The sequence below is a fragment of the Leptidea sinapis genome, chromosome 14 (genome assembly GCF_905404315.1).
Source record: "Leptidea sinapis chromosome 14, ilLepSina1.1, whole genome shotgun sequence".
Lineage (NCBI taxonomy): Eukaryota > Metazoa > Arthropoda > Insecta > Lepidoptera > Pieridae > Leptidea > Leptidea sinapis.
This window is the reverse complement of record NC_066278.1, coordinates 12,257,958-12,271,984: the sequence shown is the minus strand read 5'-3', so window position 1 is coordinate 12,271,984 and position 14,027 is coordinate 12,257,958. Positions and strand designations below refer to the sequence as shown.

The window sequence follows — 14,027 nt, the reverse complement described above, 5'->3', positions numbered from 1 at the left end:
CTGGGGTACGTTAAATATGACGTATCGCTAGGTCGAGATATCTGCGTCTCCGTAAGGAAACACAAGGCCGGCTGCGCCGTCTCAAGGTGGTGGTGGACGGTGTTTAAGTTGGAGTGAATTCCCCGGATGTTACAAAAGTCCACATTAAGCATGGAGCGGGGTGCCGTGGTGTTGCTGCCCTGTTTGTCCTGTGACATACGCGGTACTGTGCCCTCCCCAGAATACGAGGGGCAGCCCGAGCGCGAATGCTCTGGGAGGGATTCTCCGGCTCTAGATGAGCCGGCACACTCCTGGGGTAATTTCTTTTTTAGGACCGCTCTCATATTTTGTTGGGGGGGGGGGGGGGGAATAGCCTCCGGTCCTCGACACTAACCTATGCGAAACATAGCGGCACTAGGCCGCTACTTCACGCCGGTATTCTGTGCGAGTGTGGTAACCCGGATGAGAGTCTGGACCGATTGTGCTGACGTCATAAGACAGCAGCGTGACTCTCCCACTTTCAAAAAGCCCGTAGTCGCCTCTTACGACACCCTTGGACCTGGGACTACCCTATTCTTTTTACGCCCCGGGGTAGCACAGGGTAAATTTTTTGCATCACATACACTTGGGGCAGGGTTTGTTTCCCTTCGGATGATCCTAGTGCCTGCGCCGTTGCAGTAGCCGATGTGATACTACAGGGTATGGATATTTTTATACCAAACTCTGTAGTACCCATCGGTGGCAGATCACAGCCCTGGTTCGATGCGTCAGTTAAAGCAGCATCTGACTGCAAAAAACAGGCGTATCGAGCTTGGGTTGCAGCACTGGGCACAAAGGATCCGAACTGCACAGTTCTTAAGAGGAAATACAACCGTGCCTCTAGATTTTTAAGCGGAAAATCGCCCGTGCAAAGTCAAAACACGTCGTCAAAATTGGCGAGCAGCTTTCCGGTTACCCGACCGGAACACGTAAGTTCTGGTCGTTGTCGAAAGCTGCTCTTGGTAGCTTCAGCCAGCCATCCATGCCGCCGTTGCACATGAGGAATGACACCCTGGCCCATACGGCAAAAGAGAAAGCCGATCTCTTGTTGTGCACTCTTTTCGCCTCCAACTCGACTCTTGACGACAACGGAAAAACACCGCCGACCATCCCGCGGTGTCAGAGCTCTATGCCTGAAGTACAGTTCAGACAGAAAACTGTAAGGCGAGCTCTGTTTTCGTTGGACGTCAGGAAGTCGAGCGGGCCGGATGGCATTTCTCCAATCGTGATTAGAACGTGTGCCCCTGAGTTGACGCCGGTGCTAAAGCGTTTATTCCGGCACTCTTATTCCAAAGGCGTAGTCCCTGACTCATGGAAGTCAGCTCTTGTCCATCCGATCCCAAAAAAAAAGAAAAAAAATCCAAATAATGTCATAAAATTGTTCAAATGCTTACAATTAATGTCATCTCATTGGGAGTCTTCTATGATATCTGTAGGTATACTCTAATTCAACGAAAAATTAAGTTTCTATTGAAGTTTCGAATGTTTCCTACCACGATTCCATTCGTTTCGAAGTTGCGTACCGAACGTCATTGTTTACCATTTCGAATTTCCAAACCTACTCTAATGGAGGAGGACAAACGAGCGTACGGGTAACACCTGGTGTTAAGTGATCACCACCGCCCACATTCTCTTGCAACACCAGAGAAATCGCAAGAGCGTTGCTGGCCTTTAAGGAAGGTGTACGCACTTTTTTTGAAGGTACCCATGTCGTATCGTCCCGGAAACACCGCACAAGGAAGCTCATTCCACAGCTTCGTAGTACGTGGAAGAAGGCTCCTTGAAAACCGCACTGTGGAGGACCGCCACTCATCCAGATGGTGAGGATGATATCCTAACTTGTGGCGTGTCGTGCGAAGGTGGAGTTCGGCGGCAGGAATTAGGTTAAACAGCTCTTCGGAACACTCCCCGTGATAAATGCGGTAGAAGACACACAATGAAGCGACGTCTCTACGCAACGCCAAGTGATCCAGCCGTTCACAGAGCACTTGGTCCCCGACAATTCGAGCTGGTACTGGGGTGCGCCAGACCCAGAAATTCAAATTCAAATATTTTTATTCAAAATAGGATGTGAAATCACTTATTGAAAGTCAAAAAAAAACTACCACCCATTCCAAAGTGAATGCCTCAGGCCTGAGATGAATGGGCGCAACAAACTCAGCGGGCTTTTTTTTTTTCATCAAAAATATGTTTTACAATTAAAGTAACATTTACAAAGTAATATTGTACAATGAAACTTATTATTTAATAGCCTGAGGGCGGTCGCTCCATTCCCAATTGGGGTATCATTAAGAAAGTCATTTATGTTATAGTAACCTTTACCACACAAACGTTTTTTAACAATTTTAATTTAAACACCTTTGTTTTGAACACTTTCTGGGATCTTTTTGTAAAAGTATATACATCGCCCCACAAAAGACTTACTAACTCGACTAAGCCGAGTAGTAGGCATCATCAGTTTATGTCTGTTCCTGGTGTTAACATTATGGTTATGACAGTTTCTGGCAAATTCACTTATGTGCCTATGAACATACATTACATTATCAAGAATATATTGAGAAGCAACAGTCAAGATGTTAATTTCTTTGAATTTTGCTCTCAATGATTCTCTAGGACCTAGGTTATAAATAGCGCGAATAGCCCTCTTCTGCAGCACAAATATTGTATTAATATCAGCAGCGTTGCCCCATAGCAATATACCATAGGACATAATACCATGGAAATAACTAAAGTATACTAGTCGCGCCGTATCTATGTCAGTTAATTGTCTAATTTTTTTAACCACGTATGCTGCAGAACTAAGTCTGTTCGCCAATCCTTCAATATGGGGGCCCCATTGTAATTTGGAATCTAGAGTTATGCCAAGAAATATAGCAGATTCCACCGGTTCTATCACCTCTCCGTTTAACAAAACATTTGCATTTACATTTTTGACATTTGGTACGGTAAATTTAATGAATTTAGTTTTCTTGCTATTTAACAATAGGTTATTAGCGCTAAACCAGTACACGATGTCAGATAAAATATCGTTCACTTCGTCATACATAGCTTGGTTTCTTTTCACTTTGAAAATCAGTGAAGTGTCGTCCGCAAACAATACTACCTTATGTTTTTTCTCTATAAGATTAGGAAGATCATTTATATAGATAAGGAAGAGGAACGGTCCAAGAATAGACCCTTGTGGTACCCCCATACTGAGAGGAGTCCCAGGAGATCTCCTGCCATTCACGTCGACCCTCTGAATGCTATTGTTTAGATATGAAGTCAGAAGATCGAGCGAAGTTCCTTTTATGCCATAGTGGTATAGCTTCCTGACCAGCGTTGAATGTTGAACACAATCAAAAGCCAAAAGATCCTGAGCAAAAGATAAATCACAGAAGATGCCAAGTGCATTCTGCGATTCAACAGAGAGGCCCACAATATCTTCTCGTTCTTTGAATTTAAATAATTTACTTACAAGAATAAGAGAGCCGCCACGTGTAGCTTTTTCTCTGCTAAACGCACTTGCCACCTGATGACAACTGAAGTTAAAGATGAGCTCATATTTTCTGTATGATTTATAAATAACTCCAGTTCAAGTTCTTTACCTAACAATCCTTGCATGTTTTGGTGCATCAGGTTTGCAATTTTACAATTATTACTTATTGTAGTACTTGTTATATTACATTGTGTTTTTACACTGCTAGAGGAGTCCCCTATTGTCTTATTGTTTAATTTTTTGGAAAATATTGCAAATCTTTGCTTAAATTAGTACACTGCTCAATAGAAGCAGTGGTTATTAAATTAATACTCTGCTCAATAGAAGCAGTGGTTATTAAATTATTACTCTGCTCAATAAAAGTGGAGTCCACAAAGTTATCACACTGCTCAATAGAAGCAGTGCTTATCGACTTACAAATAAACTGCTCAAAAGAAGCAGGGGTTGCCAAATAGTTGGCTGTGTTATAGTATAAATAATATGATAGCGATTTTGCTATCTGTCTTTTATAGAAATTAGATAGGTGTAACCTATCAGATGTCAAAACCTTACATTTTTTATAATTAATTATGTTATTAATGTCTATTATCTGTATTTTATTAGATAATATATTATTATTACATGTCAAATAATGAGAATTAGACAACAGGGTTAACAAATTGTTTAAATTGTATCGTATTTTGTTTTCCTGTGGCAAATCAGGCATATATGGCAATGTGTACATTATAAGATTAGCTATTTTTACGCTATTTAATTCTCTGTATAGTTTTTGTAGATTTTTTTTATTTAAATTATCTCTTCTCCCAATCATTACAATAATAGAAGTATTAGAGCAGTGAGTATCACTTAAAATTCGTTTAATAATTTGATAATAATTTGCCCCTGGTATGCAAGTATTGGTTACTGACTGCCCGTTACTTATTTTATGAAAAATCAACCCCATATTTGATCTTTATATGTTTCTTCTGGGAAGAATGTATTTGTGGAGGTTGGTTTACAATACCCGGAGAAGTGTGAGTCCCCACAGACTGAGAAATTGATTTTCTGTTACTCTTTTTGCCAGAAGGGCCTGGAGAAAACTGACAGTTGCAATTATTATACATTTTAGAGATTGAATTAAAACACTCTGTGTTATAGGTACTTAACTCAATCAATTCATCCATAGCCGTTATGTGATCATGTATGTCTTTTTGAGAAATCTCATATTGTTCAGATACATGATCCAGATTTTTTTGTAATGTTAATAGCTCAGACTGAAGAGAGCTCACACTTTCCTTATAATCCCTTCTAATGTTTTCCAAATCTACACAGAGTTCTTCAGTCTGTAATTTTAGCTGATTTCTTTCCCGGTATAGTTTAGAAAATTTTGCACTTGAGATTTTATTTTTGTTTACAATCTTATTGTGTTTTTTAATGAATTTTTGCAATCTAACATATTTCTTAAATTTATTTTTACTTATATTAATTAGGTGGAAAGCCACAGAGCCCACACTAACATTAGTTGCTTTATTATTGGATATTTGGGCTGGTGATACTAAATCAGGGGCCTTTCCAACCAACTCATTAAACAGGCACTGGGTTTGAGAAGTCTTGGAATACAGCAATACTCCATGTGTGGCCGGACCTGCGCTTTGTAGAGCGCTAGTATGTGGGCCGGCTTGAAGTATTGCCGTGCTCTATTAATGACGCCCAGTTTCTTTGAAGCCAATTTGGCTTTGCCTCCCAGATGACCACGAAATTGGCAATCGCTCGAGATTTCGAGACCCAGTATTCCGATAATAGGCGAGGCTTTGAGGGAAGTGTTGTCGAGGAGCGGTGATACGACAAATGGGGTTTTTTTAGTGGTAAACGCGCAAACTTGAGTCTTCTGGGGGTTAAATTGGACAAGGTTAAATTTTCCCCATTCCGCAACCTTCTCAAGAGAGGACTCTATAGAAGACACAAGTTTCTCCCATCACTGGTCGACGATTTCCCGAGAGAGACCTGCATGGCCCAGTGTATACGGCATCACCAGTGCTGTCGTCCGCATAGCAATGAATTTTGGAGGTGTCCAACATATCATTGATATGCAAAAGAAACAGCGTGGGACGTGGTGACAGCACACAGCATTGGTGCACTCCAGCATTCACGGGCTTCGGGTTCGAGCAATATCCGTCGACAACGACCTGTATGCTGCGCCCAGTGAGGAAGCTGGGGGTCCACTTACACAAGCTCTCGGGAAGCCCAAATGATGGAAGTTTAGAGAGGAGCCTTGTGCCATACACGATCAAAGGCTTTCGCTATATCCAGGCTAACTGCCAGGCCTTCCCCCTTGCTTTCAATAGCCGCAGCCCATCTATGCTGCCCTGTGCTGCCCCGGGGCGTAAAAAGAATAGGGTAGTCCCAGGTCCAAGGGTGTCGTAAGAGGCGACTACGGGCTTTTTGAAAGTGGGAGAGTCACGCTGCTGTCTTATGATATCAGCACAATCGGGCCAGACTCGTCCGGGTTACTTACCACACTCGCACAGAATACCGGCGTGAAGTAGCAGCATAGTTTCTAGGCCGCTATGTTTCGCATAGGTTAGTGTCGAGGAACGGAGGCCATCCCCCCCCCGCCCTCCCCCCCCCCCCCAACAAAATATGAGAGCGGTATTTAAAGAGAAATTACCCCAGGAGGGTACCGGCTCTTATAGAGCCCGAGAATCCCTCCCCGAGCATTCGCGCTCGGGCTGCCCCTCGTATTCTGGGGAGGGCACAGAACCGCGTATGTCACAGGACAAACAGGGCAGCAACACCACGGCACCCCGCTCCACGCTTCATGTGGACTTTTGTACCATCCGGGGAATTCACTCCAACTTAAACGCCGTCCACCATCACCTTGAGACGGCGCAGCCGGCCTTGTGTTTCCTTACGGAGACGCAGATATCTCGACCTAGCGATACGTCATATTAAACGTACCCCGGGTACAAAATTGAGCATAATTTCATGCCTCATGCCGGGGTATGTATGTACGTTAGGGAGGATATCTGCTGTCGCCGTCTCGGCAATTTTGAGGGTAGGGACCTGTCTACTCTCTGGCACCGCGTAGATTTAGAGGACCGCGTCCGCATCTATGCGTGTGTCTACAGATCCCATAGTGGTAACGCAGAAACGGATCACCTCATGGGCTGCGTTCAAGCGGCATTTGATGACGTGCTTGCTCAGATCCCCTCCGCTGAAATCGTAGTCTTGGGTGATTTCAACGGGCACAATGCCGAATGGCTTGAATCACGTACGTTGTTTCCAGATCCAAGTGTTGATTGAACAGTCTACACTTCTTATATCCATCATCATCATCGTGGTATGATTTTTATAAGTTCTTAACTAAATAAATAATAAATATTTTACAATTTTTTTAACTATATTTAAAAACTAGATTTGCGTTGAATTTTCACAAATGATTTTTAACAAAACTAAAAACCCAATAAATTATTATTACCAATCAGATTTAATAAAACGCGACGTAATCGAAAATTCTTGGTATATTCATGGCAAATAAAGTGTAATTATATTTGGAATTTGGAAGGTGAGTGACTTCGTGGATACAGAAAGGTTAATAAACCAAAATTACTGCGGTGAAATATAATTAATACTAACGACGGCAATTTACCTGTCTCGAAAAATAAGAAAGAATTAATCATAATAATTACGTCTTGATTCTTATATTGTGATATGTAATTTTGATTTTGTTTGATTTAAGATAACTTGTGGTGGAAAATAAGCCTTTGTGTTATCTGAAAATATTGCATTAATGATTCCTTCTATACATACTTCCATTTGAAACCAGATTATTATCAAATACGTTACTCTTGAAAATTTTCTAATTATTAAAGCTTCATCGTGTTTACAGATGAAGGATTACTTAATAAGTAGATTTACAATACTTTAGCTCACCATGCTAAGGTTTGAAAGGCAAGGAAAGCTTTGAAATTTTGATATATGGTTTTAGGATCATAATGAAGACGGAAGTATGATATGTTCATAAATCAAAATGAGCTTTGATAAGTGATAGCTTTTAATTATTAAGTTCGCTATATTTACTGATTAATTGTAATTGTTATTGAATATTGAACATGATATTTTTAATTCAAAAAATTAAAAATTCAAATATTTTTATTCCAAATAGGATTTAAAATCACGTATTGAACGTCAAAATCTACCACCCATTCCAAACAGACTGCCTCAGACCTGAGAAGAATGGGCGCAAGAAACTCAGCGGGCTTTTTTTTTAATATAAAATATGGATTACAATGTAATATCGTACAATAAACATTTATAATTAAAGAGCCTGAGGGTGTTCGCTTTATTCCCAGTCCGTGGTGTCATTAAGAAAATCGTTTATGCTATAATAACCTTTCCCACACAAACGTTTTTTAATAATTCTTTTAAATTTCGTAACACATTTGTTTTGTACATTTTCTGGGATCATATTGTAGAAGCATATACATCGCCCAACAATAGACTTACTAACTCGACCCAACCGAGTAGTAGGCATAACAAGTTTATGTTTGTTCCTCGTGTTAACATTATGAATGTCACAGTTTCTAGAAAATTCCTCAATGTCCTTATGAACATACAAAACATTATCCAAAATGTATTGAGAAGCAACAGTCAAAATGTTTATTTCTTTAAATTTTTCTCTTAATGATTCTTTAGGACCTAAGTCATAAATCGCGCGAATAGCCCTCTTCTGCAGCACAAAGATAGTATTAATATCGGCCGCACTGCCCCATAACAATATACCATAGGACATAATACTATGAAAATAACTAAAGTATACTAATCTCGCCGTATCTATGTCAGTTAACCGTCTAATTTTCTTAACCGCAAATGCTGCAGAACTAAGCCTATTCGCCAATCCTTCAATATGGGGGCCCCACTGCAATTTGGAATCAAGAGTAATGCCAAGAAATATAACAGATTCCACTGGTTTTACCACCTCTCCATTTAATAAAATATTCGCATCTACATTTTTGACATTTGGCGCGGTGAATTTAATATATTTGCTTTTATGATTATTTGGTTTAATGGTTACCTAATGTATTAAAATATTTTATATTCTCTTCTTCTTCCCTGAGAGATTAGCATCCTTTTTTTCTCGTATGTTTGTCATCCGAACTTCGCCATCGATACTTTTAATTCCTAGTTAAAAATTAGGGTATCTCTCTATCATTTTGACTCTGGGACTATAGGGAAGAGTGGTTGCATTGAGTAAATTTACTGGTGAAGAAAAAATTGATGATTTATGTCGAATTAGGTTAACAAGTAGGTACAAGGAAATAGATGATGATAGCATTGGTTTAATACACGTTGAGTATGATTTAGTTGACGGTGTTGTCGGAGGATTTAAGCTCGTGGATAAATTAGCAATGGAGGCACATAATTTTCAGAAGAAGATAAGCAAAAGAAAGCAGTAGCCAACCTGCTTTCTTTCTTAAATATACTGTATAATACTTAAACTGTTGTAAGTCTCGTTACATCCTTATAAATATTGATGGGGATAATTTGTAATATAATTTATAACTCTGGAAAGAGCATCTTGCTGCCAGACAAGCGATGAAAACATGCCAGTTTTATTACTTTAGTGTGCGTGACAATTTACGTGTTACACTCGCGATTTGTATGTCACTTTGTGTTAGTGTGCGTTTATTGCTCAAAATGGACGTTAACTGTCAACCTCAATTTTATTCGACGTTTTGGCAGCTGTCACATTCTATCTAGACGTATTAATGATCTTAAAAATAAACATAGGGATCATTAATTGATATTTTTTTCTGTGTAACTTACCCATAGTAAAATTGTGAATTCGTCGACTTTATAGCACAGTTGACTTCTAATACATATATACAAATAATTCAGTCAAGCAACTGAGGTGAGCGGTCGTGATGTTCTGAATGCTCATTGGTGAAATAACGACCACAACATTTCGTAATTGGTCAATTTATAATTACAACGTATCGTAAACCATCTCGACTGGCTACTGTGGTTTTATATATTTATGAAGAATTACATATAAGATGCTGTGCATTGGGGCTTGCTGCCAAGTTGGATTGAATTAATTAAAACGGGCATACCACCCAGGGCCTTTATTATGTAAATACTAACAGATCATTTGATTGATTTTTTATGACGAATGGACGCGATGACCAGGATGTTCAGCTGATGGTTATTGACACGCCCTGCCCATTATAATGCAGTGCCACTCAGGATTCTTGAAAAAAAATCTGAGTGGTACCACAATTGCTCTCGTCACCTTGAAACATTGGATGTTAAGTCTCATTAAAAGCTTACACATTACTACTTCATGGCAGAAAAAGACGCCCTTGTGGGACCTATAATGTAACCTGCATCCTGTGCAATGAAAACCTTGAGACTTGGTCCTGGGATTCCCCAATTATTTTTATGCCCGGGTAAATATTAGGCGAATATAATTATTAAAACATCGAAAAAAAAATTCCAACAAACATACAAAGTTTCCCGTTGAATAATTTATTTAATTTTGCTTTCAGACCATCAGAAGAATTTATGACTGCATCAAAAGTCAGTTATGCACAATTGCCGTTTCTCTCTCCCTCTTCAACTTTGTCCGGTTGCCCCGGGAGGCTTTCAAGTACGGAGACATAGAGTACCTGGCTGTCTACTCATTCTGGCTGATCATTGTTGCCCTCCCAAGCTGTCTGCTGCAGCTCTCGGTGGGACAACTGAGCCAACAAGATGCAGTCGGAGTTTGGAGAGCTGTTCCTATATTTAGAGGTTAGGATTGAATTTTTGCATTACCCTAATTTATGCATCATTTTTTTAGGATATTTCTTTTATGGAAAGGAGATTTTTATGATATGTCACTTTAAAACCATTAACACTCTCCTAATAGTCCGGTAACGCCTTCCTCTAGTGTAGCAAGATATCAAGCAAGGTAAAAAAAATATGGATATTTTTAGTTAGGTACGTTTTTACTCCTAGCTTAAATGTGGCCTGTGTTTGTTTAGCTGGTTTATGTAATTTCATAGAAACCTTACCTTAAAAAGCTCACTTACGTCATTAACGGATATTCGTGGGAAATTTCCAGCTTCAACAATTATTTTGGTTGTGCGGTCAGTCACCCAAATGTGGAAATTTGTGTTATTTATTTATTTCTTCCTTCTTCTGCAAATATTTATTTATGAACTCTAGGCTTAGATATTTCCATTGATTTGTTTTATAATAATTTGGAAAATTTTCAAATCAAACTTGTGGAATCGCTTGACTCTCAAGTAGAAGATATCAAGCACTAACTTCTTAGAATTGTAAATGTTATGTTTTCTCACCATTTATCTTATTTATGTTAATTTTTGAATTGGAGGAGGCCTTTACCTGCAGAGGGGTTCTTGCAGAATAAAATGCATAAAAATTAATTCCTTTTTATAAAACTAACATAATAACTGAATTAACTAACTACTTAATCTTTTTTCTTATTGATACTAACAAAACTAATCGACTTTGTAAACAGCATTTCTGTAAGAAATAAAAGGCTTTTTTATTTTATTTTTATTTATTTTATTTATTATGTTAATTTTTATATCCTTTAATTCTATCCTTAAGTTCTGTCGCACGACTTATCTCTCTAAATTTGCATGTTGTAGCTGCCTATAAATGGAATTATATAATGTAATAATATTAATACTTTATTTCTGAACCTTGATCCACAGTACAGACACACTATAAAATATATAGACTTAGTACCTAAGACTTAAATAGTGTAAATTTTTTATATGTGTTCTATTGGTGGTTGGAATAAAATAAAATAAAAATAAATAAGGTCGGTGTTAATATTTATGGATAATATGTTCTTGAATTTATTTTCAGGTGTTGGTCACTTAAAGGTGCTCACCTCATATCTGTGCTGTGTGTACTGTATGGTATACGTCGCGCTGTCTGCTGCTTATATGATATGGATTGGAAAGGGCACGTTCCCACTGAGAGACTGCACAAAATTACAAATAACACCAGTGAGTAATATAATTCTAGTTTAGTGTGTGCCTTTTATGCTGAGTATAGTGCGAAAATACAAGGAAGCTCATTCCACAGCTTTATATTACGTGGAAGAAAGCTCCTTGAAAACCGCACTGTGTAGGACCACCATACATGCAGATGGTGGGGATGATATCCTAATTTGTGGCATGTCATGCGAAGGTGGAATTCGGCGGCAGGAATCAGGTGAAACAGCTCTTCGGAACAATAACCAGAAAATACATAAAATTTCTGAATTCAGCCTAAGAGTTTCTATAAAATCACTTGAATCATAATATTATTATTACCATAAGTAATAAATGGGGAGGTAGCTATCATGAATGGTAATTAATTAATAATAATCACTCTAAATTAGATTGTTTCAGCGTCTTTAGGAAGCTTAAAATATTTAAAATTGGATCGCGATGACCTTTAATATGCTTTGTTTTTTTATGTTTATCCATTTTTAAAAGATCGGTTGAATCGGTGACGTAGGTGACGAACAAAGCTCGGGCGTGTGTCACTGCTTGCGTGAGTCCTCACTGGATAGCCACGCTGTCGTGGCCGCCGCATGAACTAACGATTTCGATACCTACACAGGGAGTGAGACAGGCCTTCCTTTGGCACCTCCGTGATGTAGTAACCTGTAAAGTATGGAATTGCGAATGAATGGAGGTTGTTTTGTTAGTAAAGTAATTTCTTGGCAACTTTTTCTTTTCAATTCTACGAGCCACCGTCCACATTACTATAATATAATTTCCTCGATAAGTGTATAATATAATATATACCTTACATTCTGAATTTTCCCAGTACATGAAAATTTGTTCGATTTTAAGTGCATCATAGCAGTAAGGGATTTTAAGTGCATCACTGTTACTGATAAAATATAAAAAAATATCTCACTCTTTCAAATTAAAAATATAAGGTATCATTACATAATATGAATTATAATACTAAAAATATTAGGCGGAAATTACCGAAAATCTAAAGCCGAGGAAATATGCATTACTCAGAATCAAAAAACAAATAGAATAATATTACAGTTAAAGAAAATATTCAGAATAAAATAATATTGAAAAAGGATATTTTTTTTTCAACTTCTTACAATTGCTTAATAGTTTTTTGGTATAACAAGAGTATCTGGATTAAGCCGAATTTATCCAACCAATTCGTGTTACAAAAACATCGTTAATATTTTAAGCTAACTATGATCGTTGCGGTATCATAACAAATGAACAGAAATAACAATAAATAAATGCATCAATAACTATTTGTCATTTGAACGCAACGATTGCACTCGCGCCGAATGCCAACTGTGCGGTAATTTTATCGTTTTTTGGCGATTCAATTATTATTTGAATGTAATTATTTTAACTTTATTGTGTTTTGTCACAGGATGGCTACGAGAATAAAATGAATGCGTCTGAGTGTTTCAAGTGAGTTGGCCTTTGTTTTACTCCTAATTTTTCTTTATGTGAATGTTTTCGCTTTTGTCCTCCATTTCGCTTGATGCCATACGCTGTGAGTTATTAGCCTAGCCCTGTAGTGTTAAGCTGAGATGTATAGTGCGTACTAAGACTTTGCTCAGACTTTACTTACGTTAAACTTAGCTGAGTTTAAGCTAAATATAACCTTTAATTTTGTTTTCATAGTTGTTGGACAGCTGAAATTATACTTATTGAGCTTAATCTAAAAGAGCTCAATGCAAAAGTCAAGTGCACGTTTTATCACACTCGGCTAAGTTTTACTTAAGTAAAGTCTGAGGAAAGTATAAGTACGCTCTATAGATCTCAGTCCTAAAGACATCCAAAATAACATATTGTTAGCGAAATACAGACGCGAGATTATCGTGTCATTATTTTGGTCACTCAATGAAGCAAGAAGCATAATACTTTCTAGAGATATCCATCCTGGTTGATAGTCGCTGTGACCTGGTGTTTGACAGATACCACCAAAAGATTGCTACAATAGTCCATACAAAATCGAGCTTTGTATATGTTTGGAAGCTGTCCTGTTGTAAAGTATCGCCTAACCTGAAAAGGTTACTATTAATAATTATTAATAATTAATTTATTTCTCACATATAGCAATAAATATTAGTAGAAGTTAAAAGTATGTTTCTAAATTATATTATTTATATACAGGTAGCAAACAGGTAAAGTAGTATGAACTGTGTTTCATTTGTGACTTCTTCTCGATCCCAGGCATAATTACATAGTCAAATAAAATTCATAAAATTTGTGTGTGTACTTATGTATGCACGCAAGAAGTTATACTTCTTAGGCCTAACGAAGCAAAAATCATTAAAATTATTTATTCCTTGTGCTATTCCACGTTTTTAGAAAGCACAATTTGGTAAAAATCTTGCAAAGATGCCTTTGACAATTAATTATTAAATAATGAATACGGCTGTATGGGCTTGAACCCTTGGCTGTCCTAATAATGGACAAAGAAACCAAAAAAAAAAATAACGAATGACGCAAACGTCAGAAAATTTTAGGAACCAACTTCACTCTGTTACTTTTGT

General features: G+C 38.0%; 1 protein-coding gene across 1 annotated transcript in view; it reads left to right on the top strand.

Moving 5' to 3' along the window:
• The window catches only part of LOC126967967 (sodium- and chloride-dependent neutral and basic amino acid transporter B(0+)-like), a 47,421-nt gene that overhangs the window by 20,967 nt on the left and 12,427 nt on the right, over positions 1–14,027 (top strand). Inside the window, exons 2-4 of the mRNA XM_050812696.1 lie at positions 10,024–10,267; positions 11,357–11,499; positions 12,896–12,936. Of these exons, the coding sequence (XP_050668653.1) occupies positions 10,024–10,267; positions 11,357–11,499; positions 12,896–12,936 (428 nt within the window). The remainder of the gene's footprint in view (positions 1–10,023; positions 10,268–11,356; positions 11,500–12,895; positions 12,937–14,027) is intronic.